The 24,456-nt window shown below is 33.9% G+C and overlaps 1 protein-coding gene across 1 annotated transcript in view; it reads right to left on the minus strand.

The window, feature by feature from the left end:
- The window catches only part of ADAMTS20 (ADAM metallopeptidase with thrombospondin type 1 motif 20), a 223,736-nt gene that overhangs the window by 65,146 nt on the left and 134,134 nt on the right, over window positions 1–24,456 (minus strand). Inside the window, exons 24-28 of the mRNA XM_066258150.1 lie at window positions 23,728–23,835; window positions 22,805–22,969; window positions 22,186–22,476; window positions 21,146–21,307; window positions 19,294–19,470 (exon numbers count right to left, since the gene is read on the minus strand). Of these exons, the coding sequence (XP_066114247.1) occupies window positions 19,294–19,470; window positions 21,146–21,307; window positions 22,186–22,476; window positions 22,805–22,969; window positions 23,728–23,835 (903 nt within the window). The remainder of the gene's footprint in view (window positions 1–19,293; window positions 19,471–21,145; window positions 21,308–22,185; window positions 22,477–22,804; window positions 22,970–23,727; window positions 23,836–24,456) is intronic.

The following is a 24,456-nucleotide window of genomic DNA, read 5'->3' on the forward strand; positions in this document are numbered from 1 at the left end:
GGTAGTGCAGTGAAGACAGCCCCAACCTGGAACACTGAGGTCGCTGGTTTGAAACCCAGTCAAGGCACATGGACAAGCAACCAATGAACAGACAAGAGTGAAGGAACTACTTCTCGTTGCCCCCCACCCCGTAAAATCAATATATAAAATCTTTTTTAAAGAAACAAACTGCTCCTTTAACATTCTTCTATTTTTGCTGATAAGGAGAATATTTAATATTAAATAGAATATTTCAAATTGTGATAATACTTTTTGTAAACATTTTATTTAATATTGTTTACTCACAAACTATTTCATGGATGGTTAAAAATTATGGCATTTAGTTTTTCACCTATCTTAAAAAATCTAACTAGACAAATATTTTTCCCTCTTAGCCATATGACTGAATTCTAGTTTCCTAATATTGCTATTAAACACAAAAAAAATGACCATAAAGAAAATAATAAACCGAGGAAAAATAAGTGATGTACCATTAATCAATTTCACTTGTTTTCAAAATACTTGGAATTTTCTGATTGCTTTTGCAAAACATAACTCTAATAAGTCATATAACAATCAAGTGAAGAAAGAAATTTATACTTTGTTTCTAGACATGACATGTCATAGGTCCATGTAAGGCCAAGGGCCGCCACCATCATTGTGGCCATTCACATGCAGGTTCTCATTGAATTCAGACAGGCGGTAAAGAAACAGTGGAGTCAAAAAATGGTGGGCCATTCCTTTATTCAAGACTCGCACCAACTGATGAGCAACACATACAGGGAAAAACACTTCCCTTTCACACTCAGGACTCCCAAAGCCACTGACACATTCTCCCGTTCCACAACCAGGAGAATCTTCTCCGTTTTTTTCCCTAGAATCAAAGTCCTCACCAGTCTCAGCAGCACTCACAAAAGCCCCTCACCTCTGGTTCTCCATTTGCATATCTTCTCCCTTCTCTCTGCACAAACTGCAAAGACATGGTTTCCTCCCTTCTTCTTTTCAAAACTTTCTGGCACAAAAAACTTCTCCTCCAGCAAACATTAGCAAGACAATGGCCCTTCCCAAGCAGAAAGGTAATTTGCAATGTCACATATCACATACCTGACACTGCCCAGTGCCATTTTTTAACACTAAAAGTGAGCAAAAACATACAAATTTTACAAACTCATTTGCCCACCAGTCCATAGTCACCTGTTAAAAGCATAAAAGCTCCCAACCAGGTGGCAGGGTGTCATATCTATCCGACTGCTCATTGGATGACAGATACTAGCCAATTTCTTCAGACAACCAAGGAAAACCTACTACCAAGTGACACAAATTCACACAAATTTTGCTAAACTCACAGAAATGCAATCATTACACAGTACAAATCTAAACCTTCTCATCACCAACCAGAAATTTTCATCTATAAAATGCAAATAAAGAAGCATCAATTTACAATGTATAAAATGAAGTGGTTTTAATTTGAAAACATATTCTAATAGGTAAAGCTTAAGTATTGAGTGTCTCTCTTGGGTAGTTTGAAAGGATTGCTTTCCTTAGTCTATAGGAAATTCCCTAGTCTTTAGGAAAAGTCCAAAAGTATCAATGAATTTCTCAATATAGAAACGTTATTATTTTTACGGAGTGAAATAAGTAAATCAGAAAAAAACAAGAACTACATGATTCCATACATTGGTGGAACATAAAAACGAGACTAAGAGACATGAACAAGAGTGTGGTGGTTACCAGGGGTGGGGGGAGAGAGGACATGGGAGGGAGGGAGGGAGAGAATTAGGGGGAGGGGGAGGGGCACAGAGAACTAGATAGAGGGTGGGGGAGGACAATCTGACTTTGGGCGAGGGGTATGCAACATAATTTAATGACAAAATAACCTAGACATGTTTTCTTTGAATATATGTACCCTGATTTATTAATGTCATCCCATTACCATTAATAAAAATTTATTAAAAAAAAAACTAAAAAAAAAACTAAAAAAAAAAGGAACGTTATTATTTTTGCTTTGGTCCTTTTCAAAACTGAGCTATTTTATGCTGCTGTAGCAAAGTTAAGTTTTTTTAATGGAAAAATTTTAATCGTAGTTATTTTGCTGAAGATTTTTTTAATGAAATGTTGGTTGGTGCTTATGTTAAATGTCTTTATAATACTATTATGAAACAAAAAAATGTGTCTATGAAATGACATATGAAATAAGGAAATGAGTTTCAGATCAAAACAACCAGAAATTAGATACTTTGAAATATAACACTACTGTTAATGTATTCACATGTGCTTATATGTGTTTTATTTTTCTTTCTGATTTTTTAAGAACCCTTTACCATTCTCTAAATAAAAAGAAGTTATGTCTAAACCCCAGGAACAGTATGGGTTTTGAAATCTTCAGGAAGCTAATGATACCTACATATATAAGAGAAAGCCTTACTATAGTAAAATCTTAGAAGCTTTATAAATCTACTTTGTAATTAAGGGCATTCTCTACAATGGTGGAACACTATTTTAATTTGAACTTCTCAAGTATTAAGAGAAGTAAAACATTAAAGTAGTTAGAATAGAGTAAAATAACCAGAGTATAGTAAGGTATTCCTGTTTAAACAAAACAAATACAAAAAAGGCAAAATATGCATATTAAAAGTAGAGTGTCAACTCTAAAATACTATTGCTACTGTTCCTTTAATTCAATGCATATGTGCACGAAAGAGTAAGATACTAAATCTATCAACAGGGACCCCATTCATAGTATTTCCTGAAAGATTATACTTAGATTTTTAAAGTTTAATGGAGTTTGAAAATGTTCTTTTTAACCTGTTACAGACATCCTTTAAGTATATAGCTTTAATAAACCAGATATCTTTTGGTTTTAAAAATATTTACTACTAAAATATTTCATTCTATTGCATTGCATCTGGCTATATGTAAATTTGCATCTTCAGACATTTAAAATTTTTTAAGTCAGATTCATTTGCAAAAAATGCTGATTTACAACCTAAAGGAGAAAGAAATACATGCTTACCAAGAAACATATCCTGTCAAATTTATTACATTCATATCTTTATGGTTGCTAATAATTTCTATTTTATGTTTTAAAACTTTTAAGTGTATATATGTATATTTATGTACACACAATAGATTTAAAGTTTTAAGTTAGTCAATGCAATATGGCTTATTCAATTAGAAGTTATATTTAAGGATAATATACTATAATTTAATTGTTAATATTTTTTAAATGAAGACTTTGGAAAGTTTTGTGATCATTATCACTTTCAAATATAATATAAAACCTGAATGAAAGTTGCAATAACTCATGCAAGTACTTTATACAGAAATTTTTACTGATCATACAATATTATTTTCTACACATAAAATATTAGAAAACCAGAGTTAAGTGATAACTACTCAATTATTGGATTACTTTTGTTCAATAGTAATGTTTGATATACAATCATTACAAACCTACACAGTATTGAACTCAGGTTTATTTTGATAGAAGCAACAGTAAATGTGATTTAAATTCAAAATGTTGAGCACAATCTGTAGCAAGGAATACTCAGGAAAAACTGCTATTAGTTTGAAATTTGTAATTTATTCTTTTACCTTTCTGTTTAATTGTATATAGTTTGTTTGAACTGTAAAGGGGTGGTGCACATTCAAACTCGTCTATAAAATCTGCTGAGCAAGTGGCACACATCTAAAGAGTTCTTGTTTGAAGTTTTTATTGACTCATTGAGTAACAAATTTGGGAGGCCATTCCTGTGATTTTACTTTTTCTGGATGTCCTTATAGAAAGCACAACAAATGGGATTCATAAGACTGTATGTGTATGGCATGTTCCCTGATGACAACCCCACTCCTGTCTTATCCCCTGGGAGCCTGCATCCAGAGCCCAGAGCATCTGCCGTCCCGTATGGACCAATTCTGTTCATTGTGGGCAGACCGTACAAAGGTAAACAGGTCAGAAAAATAGCTAAAGCATACCTTTTAAATTTTTGAGGGTTGTGGGTTGTTTTTCTTTCTTTCTTTCTTTCTTTCTTTCTTTTTCTTTTTCTTTTTCTTTAAGGCAACATTACTATGGTAACATTTACAAAATCTTTAAAATCAAGTGCCAGCAGAATTTACCATTTCAAGTTCCTACAAATGTTTTTGTATTCACTGTGGGAGTTCACAGAAATAAAGCCAAGAAGTTTGCTTTTAAGTAGGGTTCTAAAGGCCTGGGGAGGAGTATGCACAGGGAACTCTCAGATGAGAAATACAAAATGAGCTCTGTGAGTGCTTCAGTGACGAAAAGTCAGAGTGGAAGTTAAAATACGCATCGCACATATTTATGTCAATTTATCATATGCAATATAAGGTTTCAGGCAAGAATGTGTTGGGGATTGATGTACTATTTCAGTGAATTTAAGCTAATTTTAAATTTATCTTAAGATAAAAATAAATTAAATAATTATGTTAAAACTTAAAGTGGGGCTTCATATTTTTGGAACAGAGATTTACATCTGACTCCCAGCTGTCAGTAGCTGATCCACAGTTTTCTCACCCTAAGGCGGCAATAATAATACCTATACCTCCGTGTGGGTATGAGGTTAGAGGTCCTGTCTGACAGAAACAGTGCTTAACTTTCCAACTGCATATTAAACCCCCGTTCCCCTTGCTTTTACTTCCTTTCCCAAATGCTAAGAAAATATAGTAAAAATATAACCTGTGGCATGCGTATCTCTAATAAACACTTGAATGGAACATGGGGATTCTCATACTCTGAGAATTCATTCAGTGGTGAGATAACCTGTTTACCTAGATGGTGAAAACCAAATCACACATACATTAAGTTATTTCTAGAGTGGGGATAAGGTAGAAAAAGTGGAATAAAAGGTGAATAGATATCTGGTTTAAAAAAACAATCAGTTTCAGTTAAAAACAATGAAGTGACTAACCATATTATTTATTTCTCCTCCTCGATTTTTTTAACTCAAAAAAGTCAAAGTAAATATAATAGATTTCAATAACATAAGAAGATGCAAAAAGGATACAATGAATGGAGATCGGTATGAAGCAAGACGAACTTGTACCTGCAGCAGCTCTGAAAGGCTCAGTCGGCACCCGAATGTGTGGAGGGCCGTGACTGCTCCTCTCCTCTCTAGCCAGATTAGGGGCCTGTCTCCTGGAGAAATTAAACTGCTTAGGTGTGACTTGGGGACACTCAGGTAAAGTAAGGGAATTCTTCACATTGAACACTTGACTAGTAGTCTCTCTGCCCATGCCCCCTTCCTCACAGGCAGGGCAGTAAGGGGTCCTTCTCTGAGAAACTGGGTCTCTATGAGAAAAGAACTTAAGGGGAAATGATCAGTCACTCAACTCTGTCCAAATGCAGAGTTTTCAATTAATTCTCTAGTGCTTTACTTTTCAGTAGGAATGAGCTGCAGAGGATCATCAACTTTTGGAGAAGAGCTTCAGCAGGAAAGCCAGAAGAACACTTCCCCTCACCCTGAAGAAAGGGGCAGAGGAATAAAGAAGCAATTAAAAGAACATCCCCCTCTACCAAAGAAAACAACTGTAATTAATGAGAGAATAGATGTATGACTAAAACAAGATTAGAACACTGTGACCCCCAAAACCATAAGAATGCAAGAAAGTCTTTAAATAATTAAAAATATTATAACTGCCCTGGATGGTTGGCTCAGCGGTAGAGTGTCAATCCAGTGTGTGGACGTCCCAGGTTCAATTTCCAGTCAGGGCACACAGGAGAAGCAACTGTCCACTTCTCCAACCCTCCCCTTCCCCTTCTCTCTCTCTCTCTTCCTCTTCCTCAGCCATGGCTTTATTGATTTGAGCATCTTGGCCCTGGGAGCTGAGGATGGTGGAGCCTCTACTTCAGGTAATAAAAACAGCTGGATTGGGAGCAGCCCCAGATGGGCAGAGCATCGGCCCCAGATTGGGGTTGCTGGGTGAATCCTGGTTGGGGAGCATGCAGGAGTCTGTCTCTGTATCTCCCCTACTCTCACAAAAAAAGAATAAAATTATTATAACTATTATAAACAAATAATTCGGTAGACGGTTTAGGTATTGACAGTTCCCCAACAATAAAAACAAATGACTGAGATGTAAAATAGTAAAATAAAAAGAATTAGAGAATCAATCCAAGAATCCCAATAGTTAAGTGGAAAGCGTTCAAGAAAGAACAAAGAAAATATCTGCATAGAAATTTTCAAAGAAATAATACAGCCAATTTCTTAACACAAGTCTCCTTAATGAAAAGACCTACAGACTGGCTAGCACTAAGTCACTTCATGAAGTATCAGAACAGTAGGGATCAGCTGCAGTGGCACAGGCGTGGAAACAAGAGCATGTATCACAGACTGGGAATCAGTCACTAGACTTCAGAGTAACTGAGAATGCTAGAAACTAAGGCAATGCCTTAAAAATTCTGAGGGAAATTATTTTCAAGCTAGAAAACCATAATCAGCAAAGTTATTAATTAAATATGAGGACTGACTAAACTCCTTTCCAGATCAGCACAGATGGAAAAATGTGCCTCCCATTTTTCTTTTTAAATACAGGAAAAAGAAGTTGCTATTTCTTCTAGGAAAACTATGTGATATTCATTTTGAGCTGAAACTGATTATACATACATACATGTATGTATGTATGTGTATGCATATATAATATACATATACATGCATATATATATATATATATATATATATATATATATATATATATATATGAGAAACAGTCACCTGTAATTCTCATTCTGTACCTTGGAGTAAGAAAACATCAAATTTCACAGGGCAAATATTTAAAGACAGCTGTTTTTGTTTTTCTAGATAAATTTATCTGTCTAGTCCAACTTCTTAATTATCCCAACCTCCTTTGTTATGACCCTCTCAAAATGTGGCATGTGGAGTATCATTGTTAGCAAAATATGGTCTAACTGTAAAGAATATAGCTTTAAAGGATATTTCTACCCTTGTTATAAACACAGCACTCAGTATAAGCAATGATGCATTAAATTTCAGTTTTTAGTAGTAACCAGATTTTTTATATGGTTAATATTTGACAAAGGAGACACGAATGGAATAGAGAGAATCTACTCAATAAATGGTGATGGACAATTGGACAGACACATGCAAAAAAAAAAAAAAAGGAAATTAGACCACCTTCTTACACCATATTCAAGGAAATATCTCAAAATTGAATAAATACTTAAATGTAAGACTTGAAACCATAAAACTCCTAGAAGAGAACATAGGCAGTAAAATCTCAAGCATTACTCTAGTAACTTTTTTTCTGATATATCTCCTCAGGCAAGGGAAACGAAGGAAACCATCAACAGAATGAAAAGACAACCCACTGACTGAGAGAATATGTTCACCAATGATACATCAGATAAGGGGTTAATATTTAAAATTTATAAAGAACTTAAACAACTCAACACCAAAACAAACAATCCAATTCAAAATGGGCCAAAGACTTAAATAGACACTTTCCAAAAAGGACATACGGATGGCCAATAGACATATGAAAAGATGTTCAATGTCACTAATTATCAGAAAGATGCAAATTAAAACCACAATGAGTTGCCATCTCATATCTGTCAGAATAACGCTCAGCAATAAATCAGCAAACAACTGTTGACGAGGATGTGGAAATAAGGAAACCCTTGTGTACTGTTGATGAAAATGTGGGTTTTGCAGCCACTATGAAAAATAGTATAAAGTTCCTCAAAAAAATTAAAAATGAAACTACCTTACGACCCAACAATTCCACTTCTAAGTATATATCCAAAGAAACGAAGTTGAAATATATATTATACTTCTATGTTCAATGCAGCATTATTTATAATATGAAGCAACCCAAGTGCCTATCAGTAGATGAGATTAAAAAGCCATGTACATATATACAATAGAATATTACTCAGCCATAAAAAATAACAAGCTCTTACCATTTGTGAAAGCAGGGATGGACCTAGTAAGTATTATGCTAAGTAACTCAGACAGAGAAAGACAAACACATGTAGAATCTAAAGAACACTATAAATGAACAAACAAAACAGAAACAACTCATAAAGAACAGACTGATGGTTGCCAGAAGGAAGGAGGGTGAAAAAAGTAAAGGGATTGAGAAGTACCAATTGGTAGTTATAAAATTGTCACAGGGATGTAAAGTACAAAATAAGAAATATTGTCAAGAATATTGTAATAAACATGTATGGTGCCAGGTGGGTACTGGGATTATTGGGGGGAACACTTTATAAAGTATATGATTGTCTAACCTCTATTTTGTACATCTGAAACTAATACAAAATAATATTGAATGTAAAGTTATTTTTAAAAAATTTAAACCTAGTGTACTTCAGTTGAGAAACTTGTTAAAATAATGTATTTTTTGTGAAGCAGGATAAGAGAAAATTGGAAGTGTCACTCCCAATTTTTAAAATGATACTAAAAAGAGTATTTTAAAAATATTTCAAGAATCACAATTTAATCTTTAGATATGAGTTTATAAAAATATTGTATTGTTTATTCAAATGAGAAAATGCAAGTTTCTGAGGACCTGAATTATGAGGCATCCTTTAGTGGAAGAATATGCCATTCTTTAGTTCTTAAAAATTATCCAATAAATATATTTTTATATTGCTTTTTTTATTATAACATCACATAACTGAATGAAATCCTAAAGTTATTCCCAGACTTTTAAATTTTAGTTTCTGATAAAATTGATTTTCCAAAAGGAATCTGCTTTTTATTATAAGCACAGCTAAAATCTATTTCCCTTCTTAAAAGTTCTCTAGTTTTCCTAAGCATTAAAAAATATATACAGAAACATTTTCCACATCTATAGTCTTATTCATAACATAATTTTCTCTGTATTTTGACTTTTAAAGAAACTATTAAAATCCTCATAGTTTGACAAACTTGGAAGATGTTTAATTCCATGAAACAAAAAAAAAACTTCTAAAGCACCCTATAGACCATAATCATAAAGGGCCTACTATGTCATATCTAAATGAATACCTTATCAACACAATAGAAATTTGGATATTAGGGTTATTTTCATGTATAAATTATGTATCATAAAAATAGCAATACTTTCTATCAGAGTATATTCACATACTACAGTTAGTGAAATGAAATATAAGTGAGAATTCTAAACTCAATGGTGGCAGAAACCACATCTATAAATGTTTACTGAATAAATGAATAAATAAATGCTATGTTGCAAAGATATATGTGCAAATATATACAAAGAATCTTTTAAATATGCAATTTGTTTTATCTGAATGAGGCAGAGTTGAATGATCTTTAGTTTTAAAAAAATACAGAAAGGGAGGCTTTGTGTAACAGATCTCTTTCCAGCTTTTTGTTATTGGTATTCAGATTTTATGGGGTGCCCTGTAGAGGTAAGAAGAGCTCCTCCTGGTTTCATCTAAGATTTGAGATCTTGCCAAGATGAGCAGAGAAATGCTGACATGGAGGCAGGATTCAATATGAGGTACTATTTTTGAGCTTGTTTCCTGTTTTGTTTTGTTTTGTTTTTTTTTTTCATTTTTCTGAAGCTAGAAACGGGGAGAGACAGTCAGACAGACTCCCGCATGCGCCCGACCGGGATCCACCCGGCACGCCCACCAGGGGCGACGCTCTGCCCACCAGGGGGCGATGCTCTGCCCATCATGGGCGTCGCCATATTGCGACCAGAGCCACTCTAGCACCTGAGGCAGAGGCCACAGAGCCATCCCCAGTGCCCGGGCCATCTTTGCTCCAATGGAGCCTTGGCTACAGGAGGGGAAGAGAGAGACAGAGAGGAAAGCGCGGCGGAGGGGTGGAGAAGCAAATGGGCGCTTCTCCCGTGTGCCCTGGCCGGGAATCGAACCCGAGTCCTCCGCACGCTAGGCCGACGCTCTACCGCTAAGCCAACCGGCCAGGGCCTGAGCTTGTTTCCTGAATGAAGAAATGTCAAGGAGTGTGGGAAGTGCTACGCGTGATTATCTCCCCTATTCCTAGATGTGAAAATTCTCCTAAAGCCCACAAATAAACAATGAAGAAGTCTCCTGTCGATGGAAGGGTGTGAACTCTCGGGACATTAGAACATCAGAATAGAGTCAGTTTTTATTACCATGGCAATATAAATTTCCCCTTACTCTTTCAGTCACCTAAAAAGAATATCTTCTCACAGAGTACACATTATCCTTTACACAGTATAATTTGTACATTTTCATTCTCACACTATACTGAATGACCTCCCAAACAGAATGATTAGCTATTAGTGACACAAAATGCTTTCTGGTTCTATCAAGTATACTTGGGTTTGTTTATGGGTAAAATATACTATATTAAAATTAAAATTTTCTGAATACATGTTTATAACCCTCCCCCAAAATATGACAGGCTAGAGAAATGGTCTACTATGGGAAAGCATATTTATAATTTTAATTATTGCATCCAAGTTTTCTTTCACAGAATTCTGACTTCTTGATACCGTATTCTCCACTATATTGTTAGTTATATTTTGGAACTAGTTTCATTTACAGTAGTATTTCTTGCTATTAAAGTATTTCCCCATGTATAAGAAGCTCCCATGTATAAGAGGCACCTTAATTTGGGGGCCTGAAATTTGAAAAGAATGTATTACATAAAGTTATTGAGCTCAGGTTTTACTCATCATAAAATTCAGACAATTTCTCATCACTGTCAAAACTCCCATCCATTAGCTTGTCTTCATCTGTGTCTGATAATGAATCACTGCCTTCATATATAGCCTCATCCTCAGTTCCATCCATGGCATTTGAAATGCCACAACCACTGTATAAGATGCACCCAGGTTTTAGACCCCAAATTTTTTGAGAAACAGTGTATCTTATACATGGAGAAATACAGTAAGTTATCTCATTAAAAGGAATGTCATTTCTTTTGTTGTTTTTTTACAGAGACAGAGTGAGAGTCAGAGAGAGGGATAGACAGGGACAGACAGACAGAAACAGAGAGATGAGAAGCAGCAATCATCAGTTTTTCATTGTGACACCTTAGTTGTTCATTGATTGCTTTCTCATATGTGCCTTGACCGTGGGCCTTCAGCAGAACAGGTAACACTTTGCTCAAGCCAGCGAACTTGGGTCCAAGCTGGTGAGCTTTGCTCAAACCAGATGAGCCCGCGCTCAAGCTGGTGACCTCGGGGTCTCGAACCTGGGTCCTCCACATCCCAGTCTGATATTCTATCCACTGCACCACCACCTGGTCAGGCTGAATTCTTTTTTTTTTAAATAATTTTACCAGCTGTAATATGAACTTTGGGTCCTGATTTATTCATGTTTTTCTCCATACCTAGTAAATATCATTAACACATAGCAACTGCTATATTAATGTCTACTCAATGAATAAACAATGGAAATTCATAAAGATTACAAATCAGAAATTAAAAAATAATTGGAGGATTAATCTTTTAATTAAAATAGCAAAGAAGTAAGTTTTAGCACCTCAAAAGTTATTGTTTTAGGTCATTAAAGATAAATACTATTGATACAAGCCATTAACCATGCTGTCTCCCCATATTTGTCTATTTAAATTCAGAAATAGAAACTCCTTTACTATTGTTACTTCTCTGTAGCTATGGCTGAGACTGAATGACAGTTAAAATATATATATATATATATATATATATATATATATATATATATATATATATATATAAAGAAAAAAGAAACAAACTGTGTAACTTTGTAGAGGTGATACTCTTCAATACATATATCCTACAAAGGACTTATACTTAGGGCAAAAACTGAAATCTTACAAATCAGTAAGATAAAGCGGAAAATCCAAAAAGAAGATGGGCAAAGGACTTCAATAAGTATTGCAGAAAAGAAAAATAGCTGTGGTAATAAAAATATGAAAAAGTACTCAACTTAATTGGGCATACATAATGCAAATTAAAACCACCAAAAAATACCGCCACGCCTGACCGGGCGGTGGCACAGTGGATAGAGCGTCAGACTGAGATGCGGAAGACCCAGGTTCGAGACCCTGAGGTCGCCAGCTTGAGCCCAAGGTCACTGGCTTGAGCAAGGTGTTACTCGGTCTGCTGAAGGCCCGTGGTCAAGCCACATATGAGAAAGCAATCAATGAACAATTAAGGTGTTGCAATGTGCAACGAAAAACTAATGATTGATGCTTCTCATCTCTCCATTCCTGTCTGTCTGTCCCTGTCTACCCCTCTCTCTGGCTCTTTATAAAAAAAATAAAAAAGAATAAAAAATACCACCACACATCTACTAGAATCACTCAGATTTAAGTCTTATAATACCAACATAGACAGGATGTGGAACAATTGGAATTCTCACACACTACCTTAAAACACTGGTAGAATTCACTATACCTGAACCTATGCATACACTAAGATCCTGCAATTCAACTCCTGGCTACATTTCCAATAGATCTGCGTATGCATCTTCACCAAATGACACATGTGAGAAATGTTCATAACAGCATTATTTGTAAGTACTGAATTAAAAAATAATCCCAACTGCTTGTCAACTGGAAAATATTTATATATGAAATATATGAAATATTCATTCAACTTACACAATAATAGATTGCACTGAGAAACTAAAATTTCATACATGATTGCATCTCACAAACCTAATATTGTTACTTTCACAAGAAAATTAAGTTCCATTTAGATGAAGCTCAAAGGGAGGCAACATATCTGTGATATTTGGTGTCAGAATAGTGATTACCTTTTGGGTGATTTAAGGGCATACATGGGCGAATTTCTGGGGCTGCTGATGTTCTTGGTTTGGGTGCAGGCTACACAGGTGTATTCACTTTGGAAAACTGATTAAACAATCTTTCTGATCTCAATTTTGCTAGATGTCACATTTCCAGAAAAGTTGAAAGAAAAAATACAAACTTCAGCTCAAACTGATTTCTCTCATATTAGAATTTTACTTGCTTCAGTGGATCTCATTTCAGATTTTTGATGTGATATTAGTTTATCTACTGTATTTGGATTTTTAGCTCCTTGAGGAATTCCTAGGAACTTTCTATTTATTATTGGATAAGGGACACTGATAAGCAAAATATACTGATTCTTTATTTAGCAGGCTTTATTCAAACCACTTAAATGTTCCATTTAACCTTAAAAAGAATGTCATCTTTAGGTAACCACTATTTCTATTCTAATAAAATAAACTCCAAAAAATGATAAGTAACTTGTCAAAGGTCACTCAGTTAAATAACAGCAGTCAACTCAAACGTAGGTTGTAATCTCCAACTCACTCAACCGCAAGATCTAGGATAGACTTAATATTTAACATTTCAGCAGACATAAGAATATCTTCAAACCCTTTTGGTAAATGAAAGTTTACATTTCTCTTGGTGAAATAAAAATTATATTTTCTTACATAATATTAATATAAAATCAGGTTATGTTCCATCAAATGGGCCCCTGAACCTGCAGTTTGTAATACAGTGCCCTCATGGTAATGGTGTAGCTCACTGCCTAAGTTTTTCACTCTTCAAATGCAAATTTTACTCATCATGTAATGATCATGACTTCTCTAATTTTTCTACTACAAAAGAGTAGTGTTCCACATTTGCTAATTTTTTCCTATGATAGTCATAAAAAACGTGGTATCTAGTAGATAATTTTAAAAAACAGACCCCATCTTTGCCTGGCCTGTGGTGGCACAGAGGATAAAGCGTCGACCTGGAATGCTGGGGTCACCAGTTCGAAGCCCTGGGCTTCCCTGGTCAAGGCACATGACAAGAAACAAGCAAGCAATGAACAACCAAAGTGAAGCAACTATGAGTCAATATGTCTCACTGCCTCTCCTTGCCCCAGTAAAATCAATAAATAAAATCTTAAAAATTTGTCTAGAAAAATCTCGGACAATGGATTTTAAAATATTAATGTTTGACTTGTGATTATATATAGGAACTAAATATGACTTTCTCAAACTACTGAGTTAACACAAATTTATAATAACAAAACTGTAGGGCACCTAAATGCACTAATTTTAACAATGCCTATATATCTTATATAAAGTCTCATCATACAGCACATTGATATTGTAGAATGTTCTAAAATATTTAAGTCTATTTTTTCCAGAGTTTCTAAACATCTGGAAGCATTATGTGTCTGAAAACAGAATTACCATGAAAACATGGGCATTTTCATTTTAATATACAAATATAAAGAAAAATATAGCATATCACCATTTCGTGTCAGGATGTTTTTTAAGAGTTGTTTTAGACAGCATTCTAACTTGCCTCAACATCACCCACTCACAGAAAGTCTCTGTGATTAGCTTATCTACTATACTTATCTCATTAATTAGCTTATCTACTATACTTAAATTTTTCTTAGGTCATACATTTCAAAAGTGTAAGGACCATTTATGTCTCCAAAATTACTTTCAGAGCACCATCTCTAGGGAAAACTATAAATCCATCCATATTTTCCTTTTTAGTGAGGCATGAAATCCACATGTGCAAAGAAGAAAGATGCTGCAACTATGCAAGGGCTACCCTGCTCTTCAGGCATAGGGACGGACTTTGGATGCTGCTCATCTCCTGCCAGGTAACGATAGAATATATCCTCCTAGTTTAGGTTTCTAGAAGTATTCATTGGCAGAATTATTGTGTGGTCAAATACAATCCTCATTACTAATTCTTGGATAACTGTAATCTATTAAGCCTCTAATATACTATGACTATTCAATATTATAAATCACGTGGTTACTGAAATGAGAAAGAAATCCTAATTTGCATTCTTATCATTTATTTATTCATATTCATCACTAAACTACAGGCTCCTTGGATATACAGGATTTGTGCCTCATTCATCTCTAATGACTAGCACAATGCCTGATATGTAGGAGATGTTCATAATTTGGGGGAGCATCAGTGAATGTAGCAGAAGGTTATGGTAATAAATAGAAGCACTTATTAATAACTAAAGATTGCTAGAATAAATTTGAATAAACTAGATTTCCAGCCCATTATTATGCTCATGTGTGTCATTTCTAAATTTACAAAAATAATTACTACAAATGTTGTCAGTGAACATAAAGAACTGACAGTTTCTTGAAAGCATTTCCCCCCCACATGACCCTGTTCTCCCAGCGGCTGCTGGCCTGAGGAGCAATGGCGGCCACTGCAAGTTTCCTCCCGAGTGCATTCCACCTGGAGTGGGAGCTGCTTTGGAAGGAGCAGCCTAACCCCTCTTCTCACACCCTCAATGTTCTTTTGTTACAAAAAAGCTGTTAAAATCAACAAACTACAGATTTACCTGGGTGTGTGCCATTACCACAGACTTACTCACTTCTGGAAGTGTTTCTGTTGCATTCCATATATATATGTTCAGTATATACACTATATTTTTATACAGTATAGCAATTTAGTGTTGTACACACACACACACACACACACTTTTTTGTTTTACAAAATGCTACAGAAGTCTATTCTTTTAAAGAAAAACTTTGGAGGAAGGTGCTAGAATCAAGAGTGTTCAAGTATCAAGCTTTCATTTTTTAAAAACAATTTTCTCATTTTTGTGCAAAAAACAACCTTTAATGGAAAAAAATACTTTTTACTTCTGTTGGATCATCATCAATCTCAGAGTACACTGAAATACACTTTACTTTTCTTTACCAAATATGATTTCATTCTATGTAGGGGATAAAAGCATGTAGGAAAACAAATCACTTAAATGAGACTTTAGTGGGAAAATATAGAGATTAATGTAAATTTATTTTAAGACATTTGTTGAAAGCTTATATTACGTGTAACAGTCCTTACTATATATATAAAAGAGAAGAGAAAAATATAATTTTACTTACCTTTTAAAGACTATCTTGGTCATAAGTACATTTACTTTTAATGTACTAAACAACTTTGTATCATAAATTTTTATTCACTGTTTATAATATTTAAAAGAAAAGTAGAAAAGGCCTAGTATTTAAAATTTGTCAGCTAAACAACAAATCATATATTTTTAATGCCAATGTTAGTTTCCAACAAAATTATCTAAAAAATATCAGCAGCTTACACATATACTAAGTAAAATTATAAAAACATGTACTATTCAGTAAGTAAATGTTTAATAGAGAAATGAACAGTTGTTATTTAAGAAACATACACCACTAAAAGAAAAGAGGCATGTGTTACAATACAAGACCTGTTCAGTGACTTAAAACATTTTAGGTATTAATCCAAAAAGTAAAAATACAACATACACATATGAATTATGCAAAGCACAAAGCCACAACACATCATTAATAAACAGGGGTTAAAATACAATCATTTTACAATGACTAATCATAAAAAATAGTCATTAAATAACAGACATAGGTTAAGATTTATTTATTCCTTTCTTTAATTGTGCTTATAAATTATTACAAAGCTTCCCACAACATGAAGAAAATTTAAATGTACATTAACAACTTTCTTCTTAGTTACATTTTAATAATTTAGGGCTTCATATTTTAATTTTGCTTTAAAATGAAGTGTTCATGAGATTTCATGTCATTCATATATATGTATATGTATACACATACATTCACACATTCTTAATTTTCTAATCTAGTGAACAAGACCTGTTGAAATTAAAGTTTTCCATGAAAGAATATTAACCTGATATGTTAAGAGGTATTCTGAATTTTAGCTAATATGTAGCAACACTGAAAGAGGTAAAAGGTTATATCTGGCTTTAACAAACTTCAAATTCCTTAAATCCTTTTAATATAAAAGGCTAATTTAAGGATTATAACTCGGCATGTAATAAAAGAAATCTAGGAACTCTAATGATATATAGGTACTTCATACATATAAAAGGTAAATAAATAAGTTTGTAAAAATTCTGTTATAAACATTTGAGATTTTTAAAATTCACCTTTAATTTATCAGAAAAATAAAGACTATAGTTCTTCACTAATGCAAAGACTGAATTATTAAGTGAACTCCTTTTGGAAGATGCATGTAGTAGACAATGAGTTATGTACTTCTTTTTTGTAATTTGTGGTTATTATTGTTTTCTTGTTCATTTGTTTTTGTGAGATTGAAAAAGTCACCTATGGAGAGGATTTTAATGAACATTCAAGGTTTTTCACTTATAACCTCATTTACATACAAAAACTAGCATGGTACAAATACTATATATTGAAATATAGTATTAGATATATTCTAACACAATATGTAAACACTGTGTGACACTGTTCACCTTAGCTGGAAAAAAAATTGAATATATAGAGAAGATTTATAAACCTTCAGTTGTTTTAAAATATTAAACAAAGAGTTAAAAACTTTTTAAACTAACTCCAAATGAACATTTGTAATTATAATATTCTATAACTATAATTAATTTCATGTTAAATTTAAAAAGCATTATAAACTTTATTAAATAAAACATAAGTCAGCAAAGTTTTCCCAGAAAGGGCCAAATAGTAAATATTTCAGCTTGGAGGGCCACTCAGTCTCTATTACAAATAGTCAACTATGTCTTATAGTCCCAAAGTAGCCATAGATAACACAAAAAAATATGCATGACTGTGTTCCAATGAAACTTATTTACAAAAATAGGCATTGAGCCAGATTTAAGCCATTGGCCATAGTTTGCTCATAGAAAATCTGACTCAAAAACACTTAACTTTACACACTTTAATACCTAGCGCAAAGCAAGAGATGTTAAGTAAATGCTTAATGCTTTAAGAATTAATGAAGTCGTGAATGAGCTGGGAAAATAAAACATTTGTGCTCAGAAGCAAATGACATTACAGTTCAATCTCTTCTAGTGGTTAGGGGTCTGCTTTCCTAATTAGGGCAAAATTCCAAGAAGGAAACCATAGCCTTATTAAGGCTTTCAAAATAAAATCGATAAAGTGAAAGAAAATATAACAGAGGTACAGTAAAGTGAACTTCCCATCTAAGATGGCTAACAAAAAATAGTACCTTTGGGTGGTGAGTTTCTATAGTCTTTCAAATCTCTCCAACTAAACTGTAAACTCCATAGGGGTAAGAAATGTATCTTTATTTTCTCTGTAGCAGACTGCCTAGGATATAGTAGTTGCTTAGTAAACAACTTATGAAGTAATCATTTGGATGCTTTTTATGGCAAAATATGTCTTTTGTTAATTCCCACAAAATGATGGTTCTCTCAAGCAGCAATTATATTCAAGATCCTCCTATAAAGTTAAAATGCTCTGCTGTTTTCTATCAGTCACAATTTGGACTATAAAAATAAATTCCCACTTAAATTAGAACTTGACCTACTTTTCAAATAGCAGAAGTGGAAATTTGGTATTACATATCATTGTAAAGCTTTGACTTGAACAAATAAAAACAAGTGTACACATCAGGGTTGGTTATAAATCCAGAGTTATAATTATTTTCCAAATGAAGATCTATTTAGTTTTATAAATTTAATTATAAATAGATTATAGACTCAAGTCAGTTTTCACCTGAAAGAAGTATACTTAGTTTTCATGATTTAAAATATCAAAAGTGACCAAAATGCTAATTTCAATATATACATATATATATATAAATTAATTATTTTTCAAAACCAGGTTATTTGAAAAATGCTAGAAAAAAATAAACCACTCACAAACAATATTTATGAATTTTTTTCCATGGCTCCAAAAAATAAACAAAAAATTTAAAACATCCCCAAAACACAGTAACTCCACACAGTGGAAGAAATGACAATTCATATAAATTACTATGTAAGTCATACTTTTCCATGATGTAGGTAACAAACTGTAAACAATTAATTTACTTTATGTATGTAAATTTCTCTATCTTTACTTTTATATAATATTTTCACATTTCCAAACAAAATACTAAGTTTAACAATGATAAAAAACAAAGTTTTAAAGAACGTCATTTGCTTTTGTATCAGTTACTGGACATGACAGACAAAAGAAAGCCACATACAGTTATACACTCAAACAAGACAGACTGCATTTGCCATTGTTACAAGCACAATGTTAACATTAGATACAAATGTATGTAGTAAACATTTCCAATTAAAGAGCAAGCCAAAGATGTACTAGAGTAAAATATTTCCATTAGAATAGTACTATGGTTCAAAATTCACTTGTAAAAAATAAATACATATAAAACTATTATAATACAGAACTTGAAATTGAATGGATTGTTCTTTCAAACTGTCAAATTTAATAACACAAGCCATGATGACCAACAGTCTGTTTAAAAAATAGTAAGATATACTGTGTGCATCACAATTTATAAAATTTATAGAAAGAAGGAATTTAAAAAGACGTAGTAAAACAACAAAACAAAAACGATAAAAATAAGAATACTATCGTACCGATTTCCATGGTCCCCGATGCCATGATACATCATCAGGGCAAGCATGCACATGACATTGAACCACACTAGGTGGCTTGTTTAAGATTTCACAGTTTTGCTCCTGTGACATTTGACCATTGGGAAATTGACATATTACAAATCTTGATTTTATTCCTCCTCCACATGTCTGTGTACACTAAAAAGAAAATTCAACAATTTGTGGCTTTACAGAGAATATATTGCTTTATTCAATGTTTAATTTGTAATTAGTAATGCTACAATTTAAAGATTATCCATTTTTTATAATTGTCAACATTTCTTCTTGAGTAAAAGATATATCAGAGTATCACTTTCATGATTTTCAAAAAATAGATAAAATTTTGAGAATTAGTACCATCAGATTATTTCTATAAAATATCAAAGGTCTATAATATAGACTCTTGGTAGGTTAAGGACCTGGCAGGTTAAGCCAAAACCAGAACTGATTTACTTAATAAGTATTTACTACATAATGACCTATCAAGAGAATATTCTGTGGCCATGAAAGCTGATAAATAAGGCATATCTAAATTTATAGACATAGAAAGATGTTCAGGACATTTTGCATAAAAGAGCAGGTGGCACAGTAGCATGGGTAATCGACCCTATTTCTAGACCAACACAGAGCAGAAGTCTGGCAGGAAATCAGTATGTTAAAAGTTCCTGGCCCTGGCTGGTTGGCTCAGCGGTAGAGCGTCGGCCTGGTGTGCGGGGGACCTGGGTTCGATTCCCGGCCAGGGCACATAGGAGAAGCGCCCATTTGCTTCTCCACCCCGCCTCCCTCCTTCCTCTCTGTCTCTCTCTTCCCCTCCCGCAGCCAGGCTCCATTGGAGCAAAGATGGCCCGGGCGCTGGGGATGGCTCCTTGGCCTCTGCCCCAGGCGCTAAGTGGCTCTGGTCGCGGCAGAGCGACGCCCCGGAGGGGCAGAGCATCGCCCCCTGGTGGGCAGAGCGTTGCCCTGGTGGGCATGCCGGGTGGATCCCGGTCGGGCACATGCGGGAGTCTGTCTGACTGTCTCTCCCCGTTTCCAGCTTCAGAAAAAATAATAATAATAATAAAAAAAAAGTTCTTATCTCTAGATAATTTTTTTGTATTATAGTATTTGAATTTTCATAATAAACATGTCTAAATTCAGAAATAAAATGTTACTTGATATTTATTAGCACCTGGTCAGAAGTGCATCTTTAAAAAATGATTTCCAAATTTTCTATGAAGAAAATATTTCCTAAAAATCATTAAGCAAAATATGTATTTGACTAATTAAATTAGGTGGTTTATTTTATCATCCAATGCCAATATGTCTTTCTTATTCTTTCTCGTTTATAATATAGGTGAGATTAGTATTTGTTATAATGATTTTTAAAAATTATCTTCAAAACAACATAACTAGAAAAACACCAGGACACAAAGAAAGTGCTCAATAATCGTCAACTGTCTATTTAAGAGACTCATCAAATGAATAATGAGTATTCAGTTCAGTAATAAGATATAAACATGGCCTGTTTATCAATCTAATTTTCTATCTCCATAGCAATCCATTTTTCTATGAAATTAAAACACTAATATACTAATTTGAAAAGGGTGTTCATAGACATATTGGCTAGCCTTATTAGATTCTGTTTAAAAATCTAGAATATTCATTTCCTGTCATGAATGAGTGATATATACCCTGACAGAATAGCTAAAAGAACATGGTTTTACTCACTTGATTAAAAAAGAATCTTTCTGTATAGAATAGTGAAGATTATTCAACAGGAATAGTAAGAAGTGCTTAACTTTCGGCCTTATGGGATGTCATATCACCTCACAAGTTAAGAAATACTCTGACTTACTTCTCCCCAGCTTCCATAGTTCCACCGCGGACAAGGTCCAGAGTCACAGTGCTTGGACTCCGGGGGTTTGGAGGCTGCATCACAGTAGTGGGCACTTTGTCCATTTTCATCCTGGCAGACCACAACTCGACGTTGAGTACCGCCGGCACAACTGCTCGAGCACTGACAGAGATAAAACACAAACAGCAGGTTCTACGTCACGAAGTTACATGATGAAAGCAATTCACATTTTGACTCACATTCAAACTCCCCACATTAAAACAGCCCTTGTTGGAATCATCATTTGAATTGAGAAAACCTGTCAGAACACATGAGTTTAGGGGCTCCATTAGAATTTGATGAAAAGGTGATGTTTTAATAAGAAATTCACCTTTGTCCTAAGTAAAAAAACAATTAAAGCTTTAAGGTTTTAATATGAAGTCATAGTATTAACTTAATTTTTAAAAAATTTATTGATTGATTTTTAGAGAGAGAGGAAGGGGGAGGGAAAGGGAGAGAGACAGACAAGACAGACAGAAAGATCAATCTGTTCCTGTGTGTGCCCTGACTGGGGATCAAACTGGCAACCTCTGAGCATCAGGATGATTCTCTAACCAAACTATCTGGCCAGGGCAAGTTATTTAACTTATATATCAGTGTTTCTCTTTATTCCGTGTAATTAAGCTCATGTAAAATATAAACTACAGTTGTATCTTCTGTAGTTTTATCATTATTTTATACCAGCTTGCTACATTGCTATCAATTTCTAGGTTTGATTTTTTTTTTTCAGAAATCTTTGTAGTCTTAGATTTTCTTTGGCTTTTATTATAATGGGCTGTAATCTGATTGTTTTCAAGGGCAATCTCTGTAAACAAATGTCACAGTATTCAATAAGAATTACGGGGATTTGTTATCTGTCAAGACTTGCTTAATCCCTTTAAGATTTAAACTTGATTTTCAGGTAAATCTAGCATTAGAGCACTTGATGTTATTACATACCTATCCATTAAAACACTGTAACAAAATTACAGAATTAATATAACACAATAAAGACAGCTTACTGATCCCCATGGTCCTGTTCTCCATTGGTTTCCTCTGATTGCTGGCTGGACCCCCCACTTTTCATTATCTTCTGGTTTGTGAGTTAATGGAAAACTCCTGCCTGGAAAACGGTTTGGCTGCTCAGAGGAACTCGGAAGGTTGCTGTAAGTGGGTGGGCAAGCTGCCACATTACATTCTTGTTCTGTCGAAGGGCGAACTTCAGGGTCACAGTAATTCTCATTAATTGGTTGATGGTACTTGATGCATAAAACTTGTCGATTTGTTTTTCCATGGCCACAGGATGCTGAACACTGATCACACAAATTTAGACATTTGTAACATAATTAACTACATTATACTAAATAGTAAATATTTTAATTTTTCAACATTTCAATTATAGTTAACAATCGCTATTATGTGGGTTTCAGATGTATAGCACAATGGGCTAGACATTTACATAACTTACACAGTGATCCCCCCATATAAGCCTAGTACCCACCCAGTACTAAGTAATACCATACATGGGTATTACATATTCCTGATCATATTCCTTATGCATTTTACATCCCCATGACTATTTTGTAACTGCCAATTTGTACCTCTTTATTTCTTATCATTTTTTTCTCCCAAAATACTTACAGGTGACCAGTTCCCTGTTTGCCACTCTCCACAAGGGCTAAAACAGACAGAGATTTCGGCAGGTCGAGGTAAATGTGCACAATATGATTCATCTGCTATCCCATCAAGAGCATCACGACAGCTTACATAGCGGGCTTGATTCCCTCTTCCGCAAGACGCGGAGCACTGAAAAAAAACCGAATCATACCAAGGTGTTACATAGTACCTCTCCTACTTCCCTTACACATAACTGTTGCTCAGATTTCTAAAACATCAAGTTTCTTGAAAAGTCAAGTTGTAAATGACATCATCTGGCATCACTTTTGAGTCAACAACAGGGCCATGAATATCCCACTCAGTCAGATCATAAATTTCACAAATCTAATATTTATGGTAATGAGAACAAAACACTCAACTTCTTAGAATACAGATTAGTTATTTGCAAAATTAGAGATATGGGAAAGCATTTTATATAAAAAGAATGTTAAGATATTTAAAATACCTTTGAAGATTTAAGTAATAGAGTAGATAAGAACCCATGTGCAAAGCTTTAAAATATACTACACACAGTTAGAGCAAAACATTCAATTTAGAAAAACATGAAAATGTCAGTAGTTTAAATAAATGCTGATAAAAAGCTTCATATTACATTTGCTTCTCATAACAACCTGTGACATACTGTATTATCCCTATTTTGTAGACTGGAAAACAAACCCAAAAACTGAAGTTTTTGGCCCAGAGACACAGAGTTCTTAAAAGGCACAGTAGGATTTGTACATTAAATTATCTAATACCTAATTCTAAATCCCCAACTCCTTCTATACCATCAAAATACCTGAGAATGAATGCATACATTAATTTGGTAAATCTGTAGCAACCATTTTGTTGATGTCTAAAAGTCTCCAATAATAAAAAAACTGTACCTCTCAAAGAAATTCACTTACTGGAGTCCAAGAACCATGTCGCCATTGTGCCGTCTTTCCATTGGGAACAGCCGGTAATAGAGTGGCCCCAAGTTTAGGGATAATTGGGCAAGGTGTCACTATGCAGTCCTGTTCAAAAGTAAAATGAACTAATAAAACATCAACTAACTGATTACTCTTGATGTATATTAAATCCTGTACTTTATTTCTTCTTCTACGTATCTAATTCAGAACAGTTACACACTCATTTGCAAACAAACAATATAAAGGTTATTTTTTGTTTTTTTTATTTTGTTTTGTTTTTAAAATTACAGAGTACCTTTAAGAGCTTGAAGTAGATAGTATGACTCTGAATCTGAAAGTTTGGGTCATTTTCTCTGATGGTTGAAAAGGAAAAGAGCAATAGTTCTTTAAAAATATCACTGAACTAAAACATTCTGATTGAACATAGACACTACCTTAAATAGTATGACACACTTTAAAAGTTCATGATATTCATAATAGATACCGTCTTCCATAGTTCAAAGGATGAAAATATATGTTAAATGACTGATACAATGGCAGAAGAAAAATTTTAAAAAATCATTGCTAAAACAAGGCTGGCAAAACCAAAAACAATACTTTCTCTCTCATGTGCATGCACATATATGCGTTTTTAAGGCACAGAGTGGAAAAACTACACGTGGATATAGTTTTAACACATCAGTAATCCTCTTGTTCTACAAATCTTTTTCATAACTATGAAGAGGT

Source organism: Saccopteryx bilineata, chromosome 2, assembly GCF_036850765.1.
Source record: "Saccopteryx bilineata isolate mSacBil1 chromosome 2, mSacBil1_pri_phased_curated, whole genome shotgun sequence".
NCBI classification, from domain to species: domain Eukaryota; kingdom Metazoa; phylum Chordata; class Mammalia; order Chiroptera; family Emballonuridae; genus Saccopteryx; species Saccopteryx bilineata.